At 34.8% G+C, this 24,334-nt stretch overlaps 1 protein-coding gene across 3 annotated transcripts in view; it reads left to right on the top strand.

The window, feature by feature from the left end:
• The window catches only part of LOC136037657 (UDP-sugar transporter UST74c-like), a 60,199-nt gene extending 37,712 nt beyond the window's left edge, over positions 1-22,487 (top strand). For 2 of the 3 annotated variants that reach the window (XM_065720384.1, XM_065720383.1), the window contains exons 5-8: positions 8,282-8,350; positions 9,704-9,899; positions 14,972-15,201; positions 22,101-22,487. In XM_065720384.1, coding sequence (XP_065576456.1) covers positions 8,282-8,350; positions 9,704-9,899; positions 14,972-15,201; positions 22,101-22,194 — 589 coding nt within the window. In that variant the 3' untranslated portion in view covers positions 22,195-22,487. The remainder of the gene's footprint in view (positions 1-8,281; positions 8,351-9,703; positions 9,900-14,971; positions 15,202-22,100) is intronic. The other variant, XM_065720385.1, reaches the window with a different exon arrangement.
• The last annotated feature ends 1,847 nt before the right edge of the window (positions 22,488-24,334 follow it).

The following is a 24,334-nucleotide window of genomic DNA, read 5'->3' as shown; positions in this document are numbered from 1 at the left end:
TATGCCTAAATAAATAAAGAAAATTAGATATCTAATAAATATACTCTGGGTATTTGCTTAGCGGCAAATTTATGACTTCTTAATCTCTAATACTCTCACTTTGGCCAGTGTTGCCACTCCTTGATATTTTGACTAGTTTCAGTGATTTATAAGTAGTGAGACAACACTGGCTATGCCTGAGAGCTGAAAATGGATCAAGATGAGGAACCTTTACAGTCATTGAAAAATACAGGAAAAGTGAATATAATTTAGCAAAGACCTTTGCTAAGACATCTTCAATAAAAGAAAGGAAAACGACAGAGAAGCTATTCTTTTGTCACCGAGGCCAAGTCGAAATAAAATTTCGGGGTTTGTTCTATTTTTAGGATTTTTTTCTTGTTTTTTAAAACTTTCAAAAACTAAATTGGTATCAGTTTTTTCGGAATTCCTTCTAAACAAGAGTTTTGGGGGTCTATAATTCCTTTTCAGCTTTATTACCATGATCAAACCTGAGACAAAATAAGGACGAAACATCAATCTTGACTTTTCCCAAACATTCTTTTAATCTAAAATGATCGTCAATCAGACCTTAAACAGCCCGAAATTGAATTAATCTGACAAAACAGAGGATTTAAAATTTAAATTATAATAAATTTATTTGCACCATATGTGGTGCAAGGAGTCTCTAGGAAATCTGATAAGTATAACTTGCTCTATGTCTAGATTTTCTGGTCTTGCAACCTACACTCAACTTCCTTGACTCCCCTATACCTATTTTGTGATTCCCTGAGGTCTCTTCCCCTCATTACAATACTGCGAAAAAAAGTTCATGTCCACTTTACCATTGTTTTTCCTTCAATGGCATCACAACGAAAATCAAAGGTTAAGATATTGATCACGGCATTGTACTTTACATCTCCTACTGGTGGTGCTGATCTCCGTATCATGGCCCTTCAGCCAGGAAGTGTCACAGGGGCTGGGGGCCAGCCATCCTTTGCTTTTGCACATCCTTCCTGTTTACCTTCCCCAGATTTCTCCAGGTACACATTTACAGCCGAGTCAACTCTGACTAAGCATGTGGAATCACTGACCCCAAACCAAACAACCAGTAACATAGGGTACGAAACCCTGTACTCATGAACAAAGGATTCCAAGTCTAGCGTGCTAACCACTCTTCTAGAATGGCTTGACATTATACCACCTTTGTATATATACCACCTTTTTTGTATATATACCACCTTGTATTATACCACCTTTTTTGCATTTCTGAGCTCCAATTAAAAGAAGTAAGAATCACCAATATCTCGATCGATCTCTCTAAAAAATTGTTTAAGACAAGTACAATTTACGTTTCTTCCACCTACGAAAACTGGCAGTCACATTTTATGAACGGACCTTGTAAAATTTAATAAAAGTTAAAGAGTTATTAAAAAAGATAATATATTTAATCAAGTAAATACCGAAATTCCAGATTAAGACTTGGAGAAATTACCCAAGGTAAATAGCAGGATGTAATCCATAAAAAAATTCTACTGTATTATAATAAATTGTGTACTCTACAGAAAATATAAAATATCTGATTTCAGACCTTCAAGCTTTACAGTCAGCCTGAGTATTATATCCACAGTAGTGATAATAAAAACGACAGCGGTGAAAGCAAGAAAAAAAAAACACATCACAAACAAGCAGACACCACTGCGAGATTTCAAACATAGTACTTTCAACAAAATATAATTACCAACCGACGCAGGGACCTTAGTAGTCAAGAAGCGTCGTTAATTCTTAAATAAATAAATAATATAATTACTAAACTTATGTTCATCATCTAACAGCTCTAAATAACTTATCAGTTGAAGAGTTCTAAGAATTAATTCAGTCAAGCTAACTTTCATTTTCAAAAGTTAAACTTTCACTTATGAATCTTTCAGTTATTGAGTAATGACTTCTGCGTACAATTTTGTATACATGGAGCTTAAACGAGCCATCCCTTGTAAATGCTACACCCAGTGTTGTAGCAGAGGAATCTCGGGAAACGATACATCTGGGATTGTAATGTCCTGCTTAAGTGGATTGAGTCGTGTTAATTTCGACTTCTATTCATTCGCTTATCGGCTATTTGGTTTAAGGACTGATTTAGGCCTCATAATAAGGGGGAGGGGGATGGTATAAAACAGGGTCCAGGTCCTTAATTTTTTTGAAACAGTTTTACAACTCAAGGTCTTGATCTAGGAATGATGTTTTAATGATGTGCAAACACTAGAATTTTGACAATTCTTTAGTCAATTAAGTACCACAATGGGAAGGTAAAAAATATAAAATAAAGGGAGTTGAATATTAGAGGGGGCAGCTGTACACCCTTCCCTGGCCTTGAATCGCCACTGATTTGATTAATATTGGTTGATGAAGTCCGTGAAGAGAGTCGGGTTAAGCGACAACCATTATTTTTTTTTATTGTCGCCTAAAACTGCCATTGATTTGATTGATACTGGTTGATAAAGTCAGTGACGAGAGTCGGGTCAAGCGACAGCGACAATTTTTTGTATTGTCGCTTAGAACCGCCACTGATTTCATTGATACTGATTGATGAAATCCGTGAAGGCAGTCGGATCAAGTGACAGTGACTATTTTTATATTGTCGCCAAGAACTGCTAGTGATTTGATTGATACTGGTTGATGAAGTCCGTGAAGAGAGTCGGGTCTAGCGACAGCGACTATTTTTCTATTGTCGCCTAGAACCGCCAATGATTTGATGGATACTGGTTGGTGAAGTCCGTGAAGAGAGTCGGGTCTAGCGACAGCGACTCTTTTTCTATTGTCGCCTAGAACCGCCACTGATTTGATGGATTTGACTGGTTGGTGAAGTTCGTGAAGAGAGTTGGGTCAAGTGACAGTGACTATTTTTTATATTGTCGCCTAGAACTGCCACTGGTTTGCTTGATACTGGTTGATGAGGTCCGTGAAGAGAGTCGGGTCAAGCGACAGCGACAATTTTTTATATTGTCACCTAGAACTGCTACTGATTTGTTTGATACTGATTGATAAAGTCAGTGAAGAGAGTTTGGTCAAGCGACAGCGACTATTTTTATTTTGTTGCCTATAACTGCCACTGATTTGATTGATACTGGCTGATGAAGCCCGTGAAGAGAGTCGGGTCAAGCGACAGCGACTATTTTTATATTGTTGCCTAGAACTGCCACTGATTTGATTGATACTGGTTGATGAAGTCTGTTAAGAGAGATTGGGTCAAGCAACAGTGACTATTTTTTATATTGTCGCCTAGAACTGCCACTGATTTGATTGATACTGGCTGATGAAGCCCGTGAAGAGAGTCGGGTCAAGCAACAGCGACTATTTTTTATATTGTTGCCTAGAACTGCCACTGATTTGATTGATACTGGTTGATGAAGTCCGTGAAGAGAGTCGGGTGAAGCGATAGCGACTATTTTTTACACTGTTGCTGTCAACCAAGAGTCTTCCCACATTGACTTACTTACTTGTACTTGGGTCACGTTCGAGCCTTGTCCAGGCCCATCGTGGCATCCAGAATTTGTCGACATGCCTCTCTCCATTATTCTCTTTCAAGTGCGATTGGCTCGATCAACTGGATCCATTGTCTATTCCATCGGTGCCCGTGCTTCTTGAAACCTCCCATTGGCTCGAGGTCGGCTCTAACTGTTGATAACCATGTCTTTTTTTGTAAATAAAATTCTTCAGCTACGAAGGCTTGCGTTAGTGAACATTTGATGGAACAGAGGTTCCAGCAGCCGATATTCAGGCCATGTCTCCTTGATAGTATGGTAGCTAGCTCACTTTTCGACGAGGTCGCCAGCCTCGACGCATCGCTTAATGCCGGGAATGCCGTAGCCAAATTCGCTCTCATATTAGACATATTCAACATAATTCTGGATGTTTCTTGGGTATGATTAACCGCAGGGGCCCCAGTCCTGCGGGTCACCCGGAGCACGTTGGCCGTCACTTCGCTTGGCGTGAAGCTAGGTGACGTTTACACCCTCTCACCGCTATGAGGTGTGCTGGTGGGTTTGCTCTACTGCCTAGGGACGGAAGGGGGGAGCATCCTTGCTTGCAACGCCACCACCGCCGTGGCAATTTGCAAGCTTAGCTTCCACCTTTGCTCCCACCTAGAGTCAGTAAAGCCTTCAGAGAGGGAAGGCTTTTGAGATAATTACTAAAACCGTTTCCTAAGCTCTTCGTAAAGGGAGGATCAGCAAGGCAATATATGTTAAATCCCACTTTCTCACTCAATCTATCCAACCTATTGCTTGATCCTATTTGGTCCTCCACTCTATTGATTAGCCCAACTCTTCAATGTTAATGCAACAGTAGATATTACCATTTATTCAAAGAAAACACTGACTTGCACACAAGTCAAAGACCGATGGGCTGTCATTGTAACTTCCAGGAAGTCAAAACTCTGAAAACGAGCAGTGTGAGCATAGTCACACATGCGGAGGAGGAGGTCATCAGATGTCAGGGCCTAGGGGCCTGTGCTTAGAATGGAATTAAAAAAATATCTGAAAAAATTCAAGATGTGACAATTTTCATTGAATATGCGTTCATGTTAGGGTTATACTTTTTCTGCCATTCATCCGTCTTCTAAGCAGTAATTAAAGGGAGGACCAGCAGGGCAATAGATGCTAAATCTCACTTTGTTCCTCCATCTTTACATTGCCCTGATGATCTATCACTCTTTTGTGAACCGCTTTGCGAACTACCACTACTACTAAAAACTTATTTCAGCACAGAGTCGTCAGAGGCTAATATGGCTAAGCACATTCCTGTGCTTAGAATGGAATTAAAAAAAAATCCGAAAAAAATTCAAGATGTGACAATTTTCATTGAATATGCGTTCATGTTAGGGTTATACTTTTTCTGCCATTCATCTGTCTTCTAAGCAGTAATTAAAGGGAGGACCAGCAGGGCAATAGATGCTAAATCTCACTTTGTTCCTCCATCTTTACATTGCCCTGATGATCTATCACTCTTTTGTGAACCGCTTTGCAAAAAACCACTACTACTAAAAACTTATTTCAGCACAGAGTCGTCAGAGGCTAATATGGCTAAGCACATTCCTCCTCCACCAAAAGCCTAATTGTTAATTCCCTCTCCTGAAGTTCCAGTTCCATTTAAATCCTTTCTTATGATCCCATCCCATTAGAGGACAACATGCTTTTCGTTTGGCCTCAGATAGATAGTTAAAAGGACGATGTTTAACTATGAATAATCCATCAATCAGAAATAAGTTTACGTTCGTACATTGCTTTGACACGCCATGATTGTACAAGTACCAAGAACGGTTATGATGAAATCTGATTGTTAGATTCGGTTTAGGGAATATTTACACAACCATAAATATCGAAAAATTTGAGAATATCGGAAATTGTATTGTTGATGAAAAAGGTTCCATATGTACTTTTATAGTTTTTGGTAGTAGAGAGTACCAAATTTAGAAAAAAAAGAAACGTGGGTGAGAAATCCGCAAAAGCCAAGCTAAAAACAAATCATACCAAGAAGATATAGCATTCTTTTGAAGGTATAGTCGTCTTTGGGAACCAACAGGTTACTAATTTTTGAATATTTACGGACAAAATGTGTGACAAGTTTAAACAAATGGTTTGGGCAGTCTGCTTTCACGGTTTAACGTTGCAACACTGAGGAATACTGGTCAAAAAACTGTTCAAAGTATCTCTTTTTATTCCCTCTCGTGAAGTCCTAGTTCCCTTTGTAGCCTCTTTATGATTTCTTCCCAGCCCGTGATGGGGACCACTCGTTTTTTTTTTTGGGGGGGGGGAGCAAGAAGGATCATTAAAAATAATTTTTTTGGCAATCTGCCAACCTTCATTTGTTAAACATCGTCTAGCTTAATTTAGTCTTTCTATATTATAACCCTTGAAATTGTTTTTGTGTTAGCAAATGGGTATTTGCAATTATCTTATCAATGCGAAAATGCTATTCAACTTTTAAGCGTTGTAGTGACGATGTGTGTGTACTCTTTTTCAATGAGATAGAACTCTATATTCGATGTAACTTATATTTAGTAATGTATTTACTTATCTCATATGCCCACCACACTCAAGAAGTGAAGTTAGGTTAATCGTAAAGAAAAACACGATGAAATATAATACTTTAGAAACAATCTTAAGCTACTTGGGGGTAAAGTATGGTGGTTCTGCATGCAAACTGTGTTAGCTACGATGATTCTGCATATTATAAAGTAAGAATTGTTTTCTAACTTCATGCTGTCCAAATACTCTACCAACGCTGATCTTTTTTGAAATTTTGGCCCATTGGAAGTTCCTTTGAAAGCCCACTGGTCTTTGACTTGCGCGCGAGCACATCTGACCCCTTACAGCTCCTTAAAAATACTCAAATTCAATAGTCGAATCTGATATCTTCATTTGATTCTTTTGTCTTTAAGTAAATAGTAATAGGTATTATTGCATTAACAGTGAAGGTTGAAGGTAATATATATATATATATATATATATATATATATATATATATATATATATATATATATATATATATATATATATATATAATATGTATATATATATATATGTATATATATATATATATATATATATATATATATATATATATATATATATATATATATATATATATATATATATATATATAATATGTATATATATATATATGTATATATATATATATATATATATATATATATATATATATATATATATATATATATATATATATATATATATTCTGTCTTATATTTGGTAGTTCCTATTTTGTCATTTTAACAAATTAATCTTGCCATTCACTGTACTAAATTACTTTTATCTCTAGAAATAAATGTCATCTCTCCTGGCTCGCTCGAATTGCATTGAGCTAAATCATTAGCTTTAAGCGAGAGCTGAACTGAAAACTAAAATAAAAAATGAATATTCTACGGAAATAAAGCACAACGTTATAGAAATATGCCCTTTAGGAGTCGAGCCAAAGAAGGTTAAGCTCCAGGAGGCAAGCAAACATTAATAAAATTAACTATTAGTTTTTGTTAAAAAATGATTTTGCTTGTGGAAATATTTTTATTAATTATTAAAACTTTTTATAGACATAAATTTTTTTTTCCAATAAGCTATTAAACAGCTCTCTATGATTTTCCAGTGCCGAGCAAACTGAGGAGAAAAAAAAAAAAAAAAAACGGAAAAAAGATGCCGTCTATGAAGAATATCGCAGTTCCAGCTAATTTTCTTGTTTTTCAAGCCGGCATATTTTCTTTGCTGTTCAAGCCAAGAGATTGTAAGTTTCCTATATAGGAGTTTCGGACAAAGCGGTTGTAATAGTGTAACTCGTTTTTTAATCTAATTCTATTTTAAGGAATTGTGGGCTATTTTTTTTCTTTTATGGAACGTGATCGTCTCTTACTAGGGTGCTAGCTACTGCTGCAATCCGGATCAGCACCTCTTGCTGTCAAGTTTGAACAAGTACCCCCCCCCCCCTTTCTTTTTATTCACCATCTTCTGTAAGTGCAATGTTGCATTTTTTTAAGGAGACCAAGAGTATGAACGTCAAGTTTTTTTTTGTGGACCTAGCCTTTTTTGTCCGATTTTCTACGCATAGCCCCAACCTGCACAATTACTAGCCCAAAAACAGTTAATGCTATTACGGTCCAAAATTTAGCCCTTTTTTACGCAAAATTAATAACATTATCAATTCAAATATTTATTGTTTGACTTGGGTGAAAGGGTGAAACGGGAAAAAGACGCAATCAAGATATCAGATAACCTAAACATAGGTGTAAGTCAAAAGCGAAATAAGAGTCCAGTGAAACGACCTTACTCTGCATGATGGAACAAGAATTAAAATCTATGAAGACTTTTTGAGGAAGCAGGTTACAGACACTGGGCGGACATGTCAGTATTTTCAGTGAGACAGTCAAGAGATTTAGCTATCTTTGGCCTGCCACATTGCATGTTTACTCTACCAGAACAGTACACCATATTAGTGAACTCCTAAATACCATAACAAAAGCCATTATGTTGTAATGGCATGAAAGAAGTGAAAAAAGTAAGATTGATGTAAAAGTTCTGTCCGTATCTTCAGTGACGGAAACCAATAATGGACGCAATCGCTGAGGAATCAATTACTTATAGCACAATATTATAGGTCAATTACGTTTATTACTTATAGGTCAATCACAGAGTTTGAGTCTTCTCATTGAGCAATCCAAATTATAGTTTAGCCAATATTGTAAGACTTCGTGCCCATGTTCTGTTGATTTGTAATTTCTTTTGCTTTGCTTTTCTAGGCAGATAGCTAGTTGTACTATACAGATGTCGGTGTTTGCAATGGTTTTTGGTGCTGTTATTGCTGCAAGGTAATCTACTTTCTCTCTCTCTCTCTCTCTCTCTCTCTCTCTCTCTCTCTCTCTCTCTCTCTCTCTCTCTCTCTCTCTCTCTCTCTCTCCTCTTTTTATTTAGGCCCTTACATTAAAATGCCAAGAATAGGAAGGCACAGTGAAAGTGAAATCTGAGTGTTTGAATTCGTTGGATGGAAGCTCACACAACCATGTAAATTTCAAAAAGAAGTGAATAAAAATTTAATATTATTGAAAAAGATAAAAAAAGCTAATGGTTTTTGGTAATAGGGGGATCCCAAACTAAAAAAGAAGAAGAAATACGTGTTAAAAATTAGCAATATAAACAGCTAAAAAGATCTGGATAAGGTACCAAAAAGCTTAAAAAAAGGTATAAATTTCCTTTGAAGGTTAGATTGTCTTCTTAAAAATCAGCAAAATGTCAGCATTTGAATTTACACCCGCCAAAATTGGCGTTAAATATGACGAATTAGTGTTACTTTCTTGTTTTTACGGTTCAATGTGGTAACGTTCAGCCTGAGGTGGTGAGCAATCTACTACCTGATAGTTTTGGCTCATTCATCTTTCAATTTCCATACATTTGGATTTAAAATAACTTTTATGTCTTACCAAATAGCCTGTCGGACGGTAGGGATAAAGAAAACCGTAACTTATGATTTTACCCCGGACCAGAGAAAAATGTTTTGTTCCCATTCGTCCTCCCCGGTTCTTATGAAATGAAATAATGAATTTCACGGAAAAATATATCCTTAAATAAGAGAGAATACCCTTAATTATGAAATTAAATAACGAATTTCACGGACAAATCACCCTCAATTAAGAAATGATATAATAAATTTCACGGACAAATATAACCTTAAGAAAGAAAGAATGTACTCCTAATTAAGGAATGAAATAACGAATCATGGATTTTCATGAAAAATCCGTTACGTTTTAATTGATCCAACTGACTCCATGCAATCTCACTAGTAGAATATAGTCGCTCACCATTAGATAAAAAAGAAAAGAAAAAGGAACGCGTGTTCCCTTGCCAGCATAAAAAAAAAAAAACCAACTGACTGATATTTTCACAAAAGTCTGTGCTCTTCAGGAAAACTGCTACCTGTTTTGTAGCATGTACAGCATAAATTCTTAGAAAAAAAAGAACACTTCATCAGTTCTTTTAGAGTAGCTATTGGCTGGCTGGCAGTTGCCGACACTACTAATTATAATATAAAGTAGATTTATAAATTCGTAGATAAAAATTCGTAGTAAATAAGTAGATAATAAGTTCAGTAACGCCTGAGACTATAATATTTTTTCCTGTCTGAATGGACCTGTATTGTTTTTATATAGATCTTTTTTTTTCTCTAGCAATGATCTGTCATTCAACGTTTCCGGCTACTCACTTCTTCTATTTAACGACTTATTTACTGCGCTCAACAGCGTTGTCATGAAGAAAAAGTTGGATGCCAAGGAACTGGGGAAGTGGGGGCTTCTGTTTTATAACTCACTTTTCATGCTTCCCATTGCCTGTGCACTGGCCTTCATAACCGGAGATATTGAAAAGGTAAGTTTGTTTTGCTTTGCCTATCTTCTGCTCATATTGTGTTTCTTGAAGTACAAGGTGAGTGAAAATGAAATCTGCTTGTTTGCTGTGTTTAAGTGGAAACCTACACAATCATATACATTTTAAAGCCTATAGGCTATATTAAATCATTAACCATATAAAAAACCATCTACGGCATCAACCATTAAACCATAAACCATTGATCAAATACTTTAAACTACCAATGACAGGGAAAAACATTGAAGATGAAATTTGGTTGAATGAATTGGTTAAGTGGGACATTACACAACCATATACATCTTAAACCCTACATGTTAAAACTTTAACTATAAAGTAACCCATTAACCATCGACCAAAAGCATTAAACCACTAACTATATACATTAAAATACCAATGACAGGAAAATACAGTGAAAATAAAATCTGGTTGTTCGAAGTGATTGATGACAAATTTAAATATTTACATATATTAAAAGCTCACGAAAATTTTGTATTCAATCTCTGGGAAAAAAGACTCCTTGTTTAGGTATCCAGTTTTTGGTAAATTTGCGGTAAAAAAAAAAAAAAAAAAAAAAAAAAAAAAAAAAAAAAAAAAAAAAAAAAAAAAAAAAAAAAAATCTTGACTATGAAACATCAAAAAAACTAAAAATATATGACACCGACAAGGTGGTATTCAGTGGGGGGGGGGGCTACTGAGTTTGAACCCCTCCCCCAAATTTTTTACGACTTTCAAAACTTAGCAAAAATGCAGATAAAATTTTTTACGCGTTTTGTAATTTTTTACACATTTTGTAATTTTTTCTTTAAACGCCCTTCCCTGAAGGAAAACCCCAGATATGCCCTTGGGCCTCAAACAGCTTTATAAAATGCACCTTTCCTTTGAAGGTTAGGTCGTCTTTAGAAATCAACAGATTGTTAATATTTGAGTTTTTCAGGCGACACGCCGTGTCAAATTTAACTAAACTTTTTCATACTTACTTATTTTCTTACTTATTTTTTGCTTGCTTATTTTCATTACTTTACTTATGTTTTGCTTACTTATTTTCATGGTTCACGGTGCCAAATCTGACGAAAATGTGATACTACCCTAAAAACCTTGCGATTTCGAAACAATCCAAGCGAAAATTGTCGTTTTCAGGTATGTATAGACCTAAGATAGGTCCAGGAGGGAGGGGTTAAAATGTTTTTATTTTGTCGTCGGTGGTACCTTAAAATTTTGAGGGGGGGGTATAATCATAAAAACGGTAAAGATATAGAAAGCGAAATGGGTGATATTCTATTAGACTCGTTTTTGATGATCTCTACTTCCTCTGACGCATAAATTTTGATGTTTGAAACTGAAACAGATCAATTGGACATCGATTAGTGTTAAAAAAAAGACAAAATTGATGCTGATGTGCGCAATTGCGGTTGTTGCCTTCCAATGTTTTATCTCTGTGGGTGACTTTAAAATCTTTTTTTTTTTGAGGTATTTGGTTACGCTTACGAACAGTCCGATGTGTTTTGAATATTTTATAATTATAAAGTAAACGCAGCTTATATGTTTATTATTTAAAATTTTTCAATTTTAAATAATAATATAATTATAAATTTGTGTAATATTTATTTAATTATTTGAAATTGTCTTAATTATTTTTTTGTCACCATACACTGTAGAATAAATCATAATTTATTTTGTAATTAGTTTGTTTTATTCAGTTTAACATTCCAAGTTCCAATTTTCATATTCTTTCAGTCGTTTAAATTATTTTGGCCTCAGGAAAAGCAATTATCCCGGATACCAGCGCAGGACAGGGATCAGCATACCTTCTCAAGTCTACACCGAATAGCTTAAGCCGACTTAGAACCGGACAGCAAGAAGTCCATGGGACCTTCAGTATGAGTGGAGGCTTTGTGCAATCCTGGGCCAATCTTGGTCCTATTATCTATTACCTGGGCCTATTACCTCCAACTCGTTATATATTCATGCCTACAAATATTATGCTACTATGAGGGGGGGCAACCCATGTAGATAAATTAGCTAGACGTCAGCCCGAAAATGCCCATCAAAACATACCAAGCCCAAAAGAATCATCCATTAATCAGAATCCCTTGCGAACGCTGTGTCGTTTACTAGGCTTCAATTTCCTCGAGGGGCGCCTCTCCTAAAGTGAGAATAGAGTTGACCGCAAGGTTTCCAGTCTTGCAGGTACCCCAAAAGGATCAAGGCGGCCCTCTGTAAAGGCTGTTGTCTATAGATCTGGATCTTATGCCCCATTACAGTTGTCGCCCTATAGAGGATCCTCCCACGATGCTGTTCTGCGTCACCATGCAATTTAACCAATTATTGTGAGAAGGTTTGTAACTCATGGAACGTGTGGACACGCCGCTGGGCCCTGTTGAGTGTACATTTCACTGGCCTTCTTCCTCCTCCACCTGTATTTATTGCCCCGGGCGAGGGTGCCCCAGTTTCTATTATGAACCCTGGGACAATGTCACCATTGGTCCGTGCCTCCTACGGAGGTACCCTACACATCTGTGGGGCTCTGGGGGAGACACCTAGGATATTCCTTGGGAAGGGAAACTTCCCCATGTAAGATATACCTTACTATGACAAATCTGTTTACATGTTTTTCATTTTTCTTGTTTTGACAAGGAATGTTTGAGAGGATAGGTAGATGGGAGGCAAAAGAGGATATGTGTGGCTCCTTAAAGTTGGATGTAGAAAATAACGCTAGAAACATGTTCAGAAGAAAAATAGCTTTCAAATGATGTGCTATCTGATAAGTTTTGAAAAAAATGAAAAACCTTATTTGGGCTACCTCAAGACTACCTTCGTAACAGTAAAAAATAAAATAAATTGAATATAGTCATGCGACACCTCATTTGAAAGCTGCTCACCCGAAGATATTAATTATCAAACTCTTATCCAATAGTTTTTGGGCCAATTTTGAATTTGCCACGTTTTTCTTTGGGAGGTACTTACATTCAGAGGTAGGAGGGTTTATGGAGCTGGGACATTCCCTGGGAAGGGGAACTTCTCCATTTACGATATATCTTACCATTAACATACCAAGGACAAAAACATTGCAGCAAGCATTTCTCAGCTTTTGTTATGTAATATATCATAGAATTTACGTCCCTTCTATCGGTGAGCTTGTCAATCAAAGCGGGTGACATGACCTGGAGGTCTCAAAGTGGCCAATTTGCACAAATGATAAATTCTTTCAGCTGATGTTTAGCAAAGTTCCTAGCAGGTATACAAAAACATTCTTGGGCCTTTTCCTCATCGTGAATTCTGCCGCGTTTAATCGTAAAAAAAAGTTCATTTTCCGATGATGTACCTTTCACTAGAACTGAATATCTTTATCGACAGCAAAAACGTAAGAAGTTAAAGGATCTTTCTAAGATGTCTAGGAAAGTAGGCGTGTCGACTTTTAATCTTCTGTCATAAATCCGGATTTCTTAATTCTAGATAGCTTGGTCACACAAACTGAAACTGTTTGTAAGGGTGATCCTTTAAGGTTCGGTGATCCTTAAGTAAGTAAGTTCGGTGATCCTTCGGTGATCCTCGGTGATCCTTAAGGATACCCGAGTTTCGGTGATCCTTTAAGGTAATGCTTTACATCGACAGCCACAATAGATCTAAAAAGAAAGGTGGCAATCAATGGTTGTAGTAGAAAAGTAGATACAAATAAACGGTTTTTCCGGCTTAAACACCTGCGAGGATGAAAATGCGCAAGGACCAAACCAAGATATAGGTCTTCTATATTCTGTTAGGAGTTAATACGTATGTATACAAGGGTGGAAAAAACGGGTGGTTTTAAGGGCATGCCCCCTGAAGGTCGAAAATTGTGCTGATTACGGGGTGGGAGAGGCGAAAATGCCGATGAGGAGCCAAGTTTTTATCGTTGCCAACTCCCTCAAATATTCATTGTTCATCCGCCCGTGCCTATACATGTTAAATATTTTTATTACTTATTATTACATTAAGTGCCTTGCATGAAAAATATTGCTTCAGCTATGAACTGCGTGCCCTTATTCTGCCTTAGCAAAAGAAATGACGAAAAAAAATCGTTATTTCAAAATATGATAAATGAAAACTTTTTGGGGCTATATTGTGTTGGTACAGTTTTAGTTTGGACATAACTATTTCATCATTTTCATCGGAATAGTCATGAAACTGATGAAGAGCGATTTGACACCCGATATACTATTATTATTTTTGTTTCTATTCGCATCGGATGGTAGGGCTGGCTGTAGAAACTTGGAAGAGAGTTCATTCGATTGGATATTGGAAGTTTTGATGGTTTTTTAAAGGGCCAACAGTGATTGGAGGACAACAAGCCCCTCCCCCATACCCTTTTTGTACTACGGCAATATGGGATAACATTCCCGGTCCCAGAGCCTCGGACAGTCGTCTTGAAATAGCCACTTTGTCCAAAACACTCGAAAGGTCTAATACGATAAGTATAATAATTAAAATAGCCATAAATAATTAAATAAATAAAATAATTAATTTACATGATTGTTGCTGTTGTGCAAAAAAATACCAAAGAAATTGTTTACTTGCCCAATAAAATTTGAAGTTTCTAAGCTCAAATTATTTGGGAAAGCACCTGAAATTGCTTAATTTTGGAACTGAATCGCCCTGATAAGCGAACAATACTCCAAGAGTTCAATTTGAACATTTTTGGAGGCAATTTTTTTTGGGGGGAGGGGGGTCAATAATAAAAAGACAAGAAGTCTATTTGACAATTTAAATAAGAAGTATCCCTAAATTCAGGAAATTTACGATTTCAGGAGGTTTGGTCCTCGATTCCCCCTCCTCCGTCCATTCCTGCTTGTCCGAAGCTGAAGTTACATTACGAAACAAACTTGCTTTTTAGATTTCAGTTACTAGTTGTAATTCATTACTTTTTCAGGCAGTTGCCTATGAAGAATCGAGAGACTCCTCATTCAATTCCGCTTATTATCTTCTCCAGAATGTATTCACAATATATATATTTTTTACTAATTGGCGCGTTTATGGAAAGTTCAGAAGATCGGGTTGAATAATTTTACACCAACTAAATAATATTTTTTTTTTTTCAGGCAGTTGCCTATGATGGGTGGAGAGACATTGCGTTTCTTATTCAGTTCAGCTTATCCTGCTTAATGGGTTTTCTACTGCAATACTCAACTGTACTATGCACACAGCTCAATTCAGCCCTAACGACGACAGTGATTGGCTGTTTGAAAAATATTGCTGTTACATATTTGGGCATGTTTATTGGTGGAGACTATATATTTAATTTGGCTAATTTTGTTGGCCTAAATATCAGGTAAGATTGATAGGACAAATTTCAACTTTTCATCCTACCACAAAATTAACCTAAAACTTGAAAGGAAGAAGATAAAATTTTCTATTCGTATTTAGTGGAATAGAAAATTTCAAAGAGAAAATATAACAAAATCTCTTCTTAAAATGTAGATGGCGATCTTGAGAATTGACTCAAATTTAAGTCGGATAGTAAGATATGGGAAAATTATTTCTAAATTAAAGATCAATTGAAGGTATCTTTCCCGGGAAACTTAAAGAAATAATTTTTGAATTGGCTAAGAATTATAAAATCGAGCTAAAAGTAAAATCAGCCAAAATGAATGTCAATTAGGACAATCTTGAAGGAAGTAGTTAAATCAAAAATGGAAAGTATTTACTGCTCAAAGTTCAAAGATTTTTTACATCGTCAAGTTTTTGAATTTGGTTGTTTGTAAGTAAATAAATAAAATTATCAGTTCAGGAAAGTGAAAGAGTTAGTACCAATGAAAGGAGAGTTAGTGCAATCAGGGGCGTAGGCATGCAGGGTCTTGTCGGCTTCCCTGACATCCTCAGTTCTCCTAAGCTTCTGTACTGTTCTTCAGTTACCAAACTGAATTATATTACTTCTTCAAAAATCAGTTGAATCAAATTCAATTATCAAACTGTATTCAGTAATCAAATTCAGTGATCAATTATCAAACTGATCAATTCTGTACCTCTTGTTTAAGTTATCAAGTAAAAGAAAAAATCAAAAGGGTAGAATAGAAAAGAGGCTAATTTCTGAGAGAAGATGGTAAATTTTCTCCTGGTGAAAATGCCCATGTGGTGTCGCTTGGTGAATTCTGATTGGTTGGTCTAAGTGTGAAAACAGAATATCTGAATTATTCATAGAAATTCTCACTTTGATGTGGTTCTTCATTTGGCTTGAAGAATCATTCATTTAGTTCTTCATTTCAATTCTCCATTTTGCTGCTGAAATCCAGTGTGGTCTTAGAAAAAGATTTTGTGATATCCACTTTAATCAAAAGCTTCACAAAACTTCGAAATTTCTCCAGGATCTTTCTGGTGCCAGGGAGATGAGGAAGCAAGAGGAATGAGGCTTCCCTGAGGTTATGAGGTTAAAAGGGATGAGGTTATGACGCGTGTGTTGTAACCCTAAAATCGTTAGCAGCAAAGAAGGATGCGGATTACGTGAAAAGCTAACTGGGAAAAGCTGTAATGGTGTTTTTTTCGTTTCAATTATATGTACGAGTTGCATTGACTAATGTCTCTGGCTATGCCTGGTTAATTTTTTTTTGAAACGTTAAAAATCCGGCAAATTATCTGCACAATATGATAAGCTGAATTGCCCAATATTGAGCTGAGAATATGAATTTTTTTTTTTTTTTTTTTTTTTTTTTTTTTTTTTTTTTTTTTTTTTTTTTTTTGCCTTTGCCTTTGCCTTTGTTGAAAAATATACCAAAAATGTAGTTTTATGAATATAATAAATACGTAGCTTTTATTTAATTTAAACATGGTTTTGCTTGAAAACACATAATAATAGATAAAACTTGTAGCTTAGATGGTGAAAAAACATATTTACTAACAAAAGCCCCAATATTTCAGCCGCCTGTTCTGAAGTTTTATCTGCAAAAAAAAAGGAAATAAACTGAACTAGACAGCTAATTAAAAAAAGAAGATAAAGAAGAAGGCATTGGACTTTAGTGGACAGGTTGGGGCAGTGGGGGGTTGGAGGCCAGACATCCTACTCTTTCACACATCCTTCCTGTTGAACTTCCCCGATTTTTTAAGGTACGCATTTAGAGCTGGATTGACTCCGGCTGAGCTTACAGAGTCTTGCTATTGGCTCCTGTTCCGAATCAAATAACCAGTTACACCAGGACACGAACCCCTGTCCTCATAGACAGAGGATTTCAAGTCGAGAGTGCTAACCACTCGGCTAAGACGGCTCGAAGTTAATGCATGCAAGAAAATAAGAGCAAGATATGAAAAATGCTATACAACAGAAAGAAAAAAAAAACGAAGAAATTTCATCTGATAAACTAATTGTCGTTTAGTATAAGTTTAAAGCAAGCTGTGATTTCTCTGGATTGGTGTCGTGTTTTTGTCTGTATTGGATTTCTTAGAACTTATACTAACAGCAACTATGGCTTATTAGGTGTGAATTTCTATTCTTTTTTTCTTGTAGTGTAATCGTTTTTCAGGTCTAATTTTTATTTTCTTGTATATCTTTACCGTTTAGTCTAGTTATTTTTCTTATTTTTATTATTATTAAAAGCTTCCGGACTTTAAGAGAAAATTTTCGAGTTTTTATGATCATACGCTGTTTTTTTCCTAAATAATTCTTAAGACCACACTGCTTTTCCATTTACGAAAAATTGAGCAAAGAAATAACGGGTTTAGTTTCGGCAAAGCAGTGAACAAAAATAAAATATAAAAACTACGCTTTAACTAAAAAAAAACAAAATGCTCTGAATATTTCGGCCCCACGTCCGGGAGCCTTTCTCAACGGGGAAAAAAAATTACAACCGACAATTTAAGACTTTTTTAAGACATCACAAAAAAAACCATAACAACTAAAACACAACGAGAAAAATTTTTTTTTTTAATTTGTTTTATAATATGAGTTGTTCTTATTTATTTTATTGTTTATATATATATATATATATATATATATATATATATATATATATATATACATATATATATATATATATATATATATATATATATATATATATATATATATATATATATATACATATATATATATATATATATATATATATATATATATATATATATATATATATATATATATATATATATATATATATATATATATATATATATATATATATATATATATATATATATATATATATATATATATATATATATATATATATATATATATATATATATATATATATATATATATATATATTTCTCGTTGTGTTTTAGTTGTCTTAGTTTCTTTTTTTTTGTGATGTCTTAGAAATGTCTTAAATTGTCGATTGTAATTTTTTTTTTCCCCTGTTGAGAAAGGCTCCCAGACTTGGGGCTGAAATATTCAGATTTTTTTTTATTTTTTAGTTAAAGTGTAGTTTTTGTATTTTTTTTTTTTTTTGGTTCACTGCTTTGTCGAAATTAAACCGTTTTTTTTCTTTGCTCAATTTTTCGTTTTTTTTTTCCAACCGTCTTAATTAAAAGTTTTACCCGTTATTATGTATTTTCATTTTATTTCAATATTTATTTCTTTCTATTTCAGTTTTTTGGGAAAGTGTTTTTTTGAAACAAAGAATATGCTTCGATTTTGAACAGCCTAGGTTGGCAATGGTTACATCATCACGTAATTTTTGGCCATATAAAGCAGTAACAACTATTGTAATTGCAAAGAGCATTTAATCGAAAATCGAATACTGCGCCTATCATTCGGCTAGCAAATTAATGCAACGTTCAAAGAGGTTATCGGTCATTAAGTTTAACAATTTTGTTGAAAAATTTGATAAAAAACATAGTTCTTTTCCCAATTATTACTAACCAAGCTCTGTTTCACATTGCTGTTAAAGTGCTTTGAAATCTGACTTTATCTAGTGTCGTTAGTTTCAAAGTTTATATTTTTGGGTAATCTTGTTGTACCACCCTGGAACCCTCCTGCATCCTTCTAAGATTTCATGGTCTCAAATAATTTATTCCCTCAAACAAAATAAAATATTAGTTTAGACGTGTTGGAAATCCTGTGGTTTTTTATTCTAAAAGTCGGTTTCCAGTTGGGAGTCTGGTCTACCCTAAATACGATGACCAAAAATATTTCCCCGTCGATTTAAAACCGAATAATTGAAAATATTCTATTGTTCTTCCAGTTTATTATTTCTCTTTATTTTTTGTTCTATTTAAGTATTCACTTGGGACATGGATTTTTAATGTTTTTTCGGAATCAAACAGTTCGTGGTAACGAACTGTAGTAAGGAGTGACCCGGCTCAATGGTAACCGAAACTTTAAAAAACGGAATTTTGATACCAATAGTTACATCAAAAGGATCAGATTTTTATGCTGATTTTCAATACATACGTTTCATCAAATTTAATCTTAACAATCAAAAGTTACGAGCTTGAGAAAATTTGCCTTATTTTGGAAAATAGTAGGAAACACCCCCTAAAGGTCATAGAATCTTAACGAAAATCATACCATCGCATTCAGCGTATTAGAGAACTCTACAGTAGGAATTTCAAGCTCCTATCTACAAAAATGTGGAATTTCGTTTTTTTGCCAGAAGCCCGATCACGGGTGCGTGTGCATGCTTTTTTATTTTTTTTTCAGGGGTGATCGTATCGACCCAGTGGTCCTAGAATGTCAATAGAGGGCTCATTCTAACGGAAATTAAAAGTTCTAGTGTCCTTTTTAAGTGCCAAAGAAATTGGAGGGCATCTAGGGCCCCTCCCACGCTCATTTTTTCCCAAAGTCAACGGATCAAAGTTTTGAGATAGCCATTGTGTTCAGCATAGTCGGAAAACCTAATAACTATGTCTTTGGGGACGACTTACTCCCTCAAATTCCCCAGTGGAGGGGCTGCAAGTTACAAACTTTGACCAGTGTTTACCTATAGTAATGGTTATTGGGAAGTGTACAGACATTTCAGGGGATTTTTTTTTATTGGGGGGGGGGGGGGTGAGGGGAGGGATGTTACGTGGGAGGATCTTTCCATGGAGGAATTTCTCATGGGAGAAGAGAATTTCCATGAAGGGGAAAAATATGAAAAAGTTTTTTCAACTGAAAGTAAGGACCAGCATTAAAACTTAAAAAGAGCAGAAATCATTACGCATAATGAGGGGTTCATCTCCTTCTAAATGCCTCGCTTAAGTATTATTAGTAATTTCAACTATTCATTCTACGCCTTTATGATTCGGAGTCATTCTTAAAGAATTGGTACAAAATTTAAGCTTTAGTGTAAAGTGCGAGGTATTAACGAGGGGGCAAATCCTGTCGTATACGTAATAAAAATATACGAATATAGAAGTTCGTTACGTAAGTTGATTCGTAAGTTACGTATATTTTTTTACTAATAAACACGCTCGTAAAAAATTAAATGTTCTAGTTGCCTTATTAGGTAGCCAAAAGATTGGAGGGCAACTAGGTCTCCTCTCCCACCCCTTTTTTCTCTCAAAATCTTCGGATCAAAACTAAGAGGAAGCCATTGAGCCAAAAAAAAAAAAAAAAAAAAATATGCGAATTTCGTTTTAATTATTCATGTGCGGAGAGCCAAAATCAAAACATGCATTGATTCAAAAACGTTCAGAAATTAAATAAAAAAATACAAGTTTTTTAAGTGAAAGTAAGGATCGACATTAAAACTTAAAACGAATAGAAATTATTCCGTATATAAAAGGGGCTGTTCCCTCCTCAACACTCCGCTCTTTACGCTAAAGTTTTTTACCGTTTTAGAAAGTAGAGTTGAGAGAAAGAGCCAAACATTAGCGTAAAGAGCGGGGTGTTGAGGAGGGGACAACCCCTTTCATATGCAGAGTAATTTCTGTTCGTTTTAAGTTTTAATGTTGCTCCTTACTTTCAGTTAGAAAAACTTGTTTTTTTTATTTGATTTTCTTAAGAACTCACTCGTCTGACAGACCTTATATCGGACAGTAAGCTGTAAAAAACAGCTGTAGATGTCATATGGAAGGATCTAAAGGAAATCGGAACTGCGGAGGAGGGGTAAAATTTGGAGCTTTGAATAGTGTAGGAGTGGAGGAAAAGCTGTGTTTTGACCTCAGGCACCTTGATGCCGCAGTGAGTTGTTAGTAGTAGTAGTGGTTGTAGAGGAACTATTAAAATAACAAACATTATAGTCGAATGAAGAATGTTCTGACTGTTTTAATTTTTTTCTAATACAGACCGTGCTTTTGCTTTCTGATCTTTGGAGTAGTATTTTTTAGGTAATTGATTTTCTGCTGGCTCAATTTAATTTCTACTGATTTTGTGTTCATTCCAATGTCATTTCCTCCTTTATTTTTGGTCACCGCCATTTTTATGTGATTTTATTTCGGGTGTGTAGATGGGGGTATGTTTATCCAACTGACTAACCCACTTCAGCCTCACTTAATGTATCAGTCCCCCACCGTCACCACTTGTTAAATAAAATTTTTGTGGGCCACGACCCGTGTGGCTTTTCAGTTTTAAAACTAGTACTATTAGTACGGAAACTAGGAGTGCTTTGAATGTGGCAGTTCTTCTCTATTATTTGCCACAGTTAAGAATCAGTGGCTTTTATATAATTTGTTCAGTTTTACAGTAATTTTGGTTCCAAGTTTTTATTGTAGCATGCTTCAGAACCTTTTTTTTTTTACTTGTGCCCGATCCACAGCATAGGAAAAACATGCATTGGTAAAAAGGAAAACATGATTTATGAATAGTGTATGTTTTTCGTTGATTTTAACATAACCCTTCTACTACCGAAGCGAAAGATTGATGTACAGCGAATAAATTGATTTGAAAAGCTTGCATCAACAACAATTTGTTTACCAAATTGACTTGACTTCACTTAAGTCCCTTCCATTCTTTAAAGTCACCGTAGGGCCTCTTTCTTCGTGGTGTGGATGTGCCTTCTGTAAGCCTCGCGGTTCTCCTGGTGTAGCCTACTAATACCAACATTCCAACTCTCTCCATTTTCTAACTCTAAATTATTATGCCTAAAATCCTTGTTCTCATTTGTCAATTAGTAAACGTTATGCTTGAAAGTAGATTAATCTTCAACTTGATAATTTACTGCATAATTGATAATTGATAATTTCACTGCAATCTCTGTGGTTAAAGGTTTTTTCCTCTCTCTGTTTTTTTTGTAGTTTAGCTATTTTGTTTAATTTTAATTTTCTAGTTTATAGTTTAGTTTTTTTCTATGATTTTTTTTTTCTTTAATTTTTTAGTATCGTTGGTAGTTTGGTCTACACATGGGTTACATTTCGAGTCAAAGAAGAAACATTGCCTGTTTATGCATCTCTACCCACAACGGAGAAATAAAGGGAAAGAAATCTCCTAGTTGATCTTTTAGTTTATTGAACTCGTTGATACTATCAAGGGTGCCACTCGAACTTTATTGTTACGAACCGTTTTAGAATATTATATAGATGTGCTAACTGTTCAGCCAGAAACGCTTAGTAAGTTATTTCTTGGACTGATAGAATGTAAATGAATCCCAGTGCTAATACAGGAGGAAGGAGGGTTTAATCTACGAGTATTCTTTATAAACCCTATGATTTCTCTCTCTCTCTCTCTCTCTCTCTCTCTCTCTATATATATATATATATATATATATATATATATATATATATATATATATATATGTATGTATATATATATATATATATATATATATATATATATATATATATATATATATATATATATATATATATATATATATATATATATATATATATATGAGAGCGGGGTATAGGAAGTTTATTGTTCGAATTCTTATAATAAGTTTTTTTTTGTGTTTGTTTTCGTCATATTAGGTGCTATAGAGTTAAAAATAGGTTTCTAATTTTAGAGAAAGTTTTCTTGAAATTTTAGTGATCTGCATTCAAAATGTAATTAAATTCTGTCTGGCCCTTACATTTCATTGGAATAAATTTGAAAATTTGTTCTGTCTGAAACGCTTAAAACTTACCGAAATAATGTTAGATAATAATTGCGCAAAAAGTATGAGTGATTGACATAATATTGTTATAGTTTCGAGTTCAGTATAAATAATTTCTAGCGGAAAAGTTTCCCAAGCAATATTAAAACTTAAAATTTTTTTGACGTATTAAATTTTTTTAAGAACATGAAATAGTTATCAGACAAGAACTGTTGGCAATTCAAAATTCTGATTTATTTGAATTGAGAGTAAAAAGATCCTATTAGATTAAAAATGAGTTCCTTTTTTCGGGTAATTTAAATAATACCATTTCTTATTGAACATGTTGAGTAAAACAAGCTTTTTCAATAATGACAGTTGAGCTATTTTTGTTCGAAAAATTCTCATCGATAGTCGTATATCGATATCGATACTCATCGATATTGATACTCCGTAGTCGTAAAACTTTATAAAACTAGGTTGACATCAACGCTTGTAATTGGGGAGATAATTTTTTATTTTGTTTTGATCTAAAGCATTTCCCTACCTTCAATCACCTTAAATTCCATAATACAGGCGTAGAAAGATGCCCTTGTGGTACGCCTGTAAGTGTTGACTTCAAAGTTTGGCTGAGGACTCTGGGGCATCCCAGTGTATCCGTCAGTCCTTCCGCTCCCAGTTCTTGTCCTTGCCTCGCTTGATTGAATGACTTCAGGGTTTGAGTTTGGATGGTTTGATTGCTCAGGGAGTACACTATAGTGTAAGTTTGACTCTTTGCCACAATTCTACTTTTTAAAACAATTAAAAGCTTTAGCGTCAAGAGCGAGGGATTGCGGAGGGGACAACCCATTTCATATACGGAGTAATTTCTGTTCGTTTTAAGTTTTATTGTCGCTCCTTACTTTCAGTTAAAAAAACTAGTTTTTTTTCTATTTAATTTTTTTCTCCAAGAACCAATCAGCAATCGAAAATCTCCAGGCATATAAGCTTGTTCATAAGAATTATTTCCGAGAATACTGGATGTCCCGTTTTGTTTGAGGTTCATCTTTGGCAATAAATTAAAGTGGACCTTTTTCAACATTGTAGAATTGTTCAAATGTCAGCTTATTTTTGTCTTAAATACATCAAAACATAAGTCTAATTAGACAACCCAGTCAAAAGCCCAGTCTAATTCAAGACAACCTGTCCGCATATCTAATGAAAACCGAAATTGTAGACAGGCGAAATCTGTTGCAAGGCAAAGGATACTTATTCAATCTAATTGGTAACTTCTCTTTCCTTGATTTCAAGTTGGTTTTTGTTGTTTAATTCAGTGTCTTTTTTCCTCTCGTACAGTTCAGTATAATTACTTACACTATAAGTAATGAAAACTATTTTGTGTCATAGAATGTAGTACTATTAAGTAGAACTACGTAAGTAAAATAAATTATATCACTAGGGCCATAAACATTATTGTGGCGAAGAATTGAATTAAAAAGTATGGACAGCACTAACCACCTTGATCGGAATGCTATATGCTATTTGTATCTCTCTCTTGGA

The sequence above is a fragment of the Artemia franciscana genome, chromosome 17 (assembly GCF_032884065.1).
Source record: "Artemia franciscana chromosome 17, ASM3288406v1, whole genome shotgun sequence".
Classification (NCBI taxonomy): domain Eukaryota; kingdom Metazoa; phylum Arthropoda; class Branchiopoda; order Anostraca; family Artemiidae; genus Artemia; species Artemia franciscana.
This window is presented reverse-complemented; position numbering and strand designations above follow the sequence as displayed.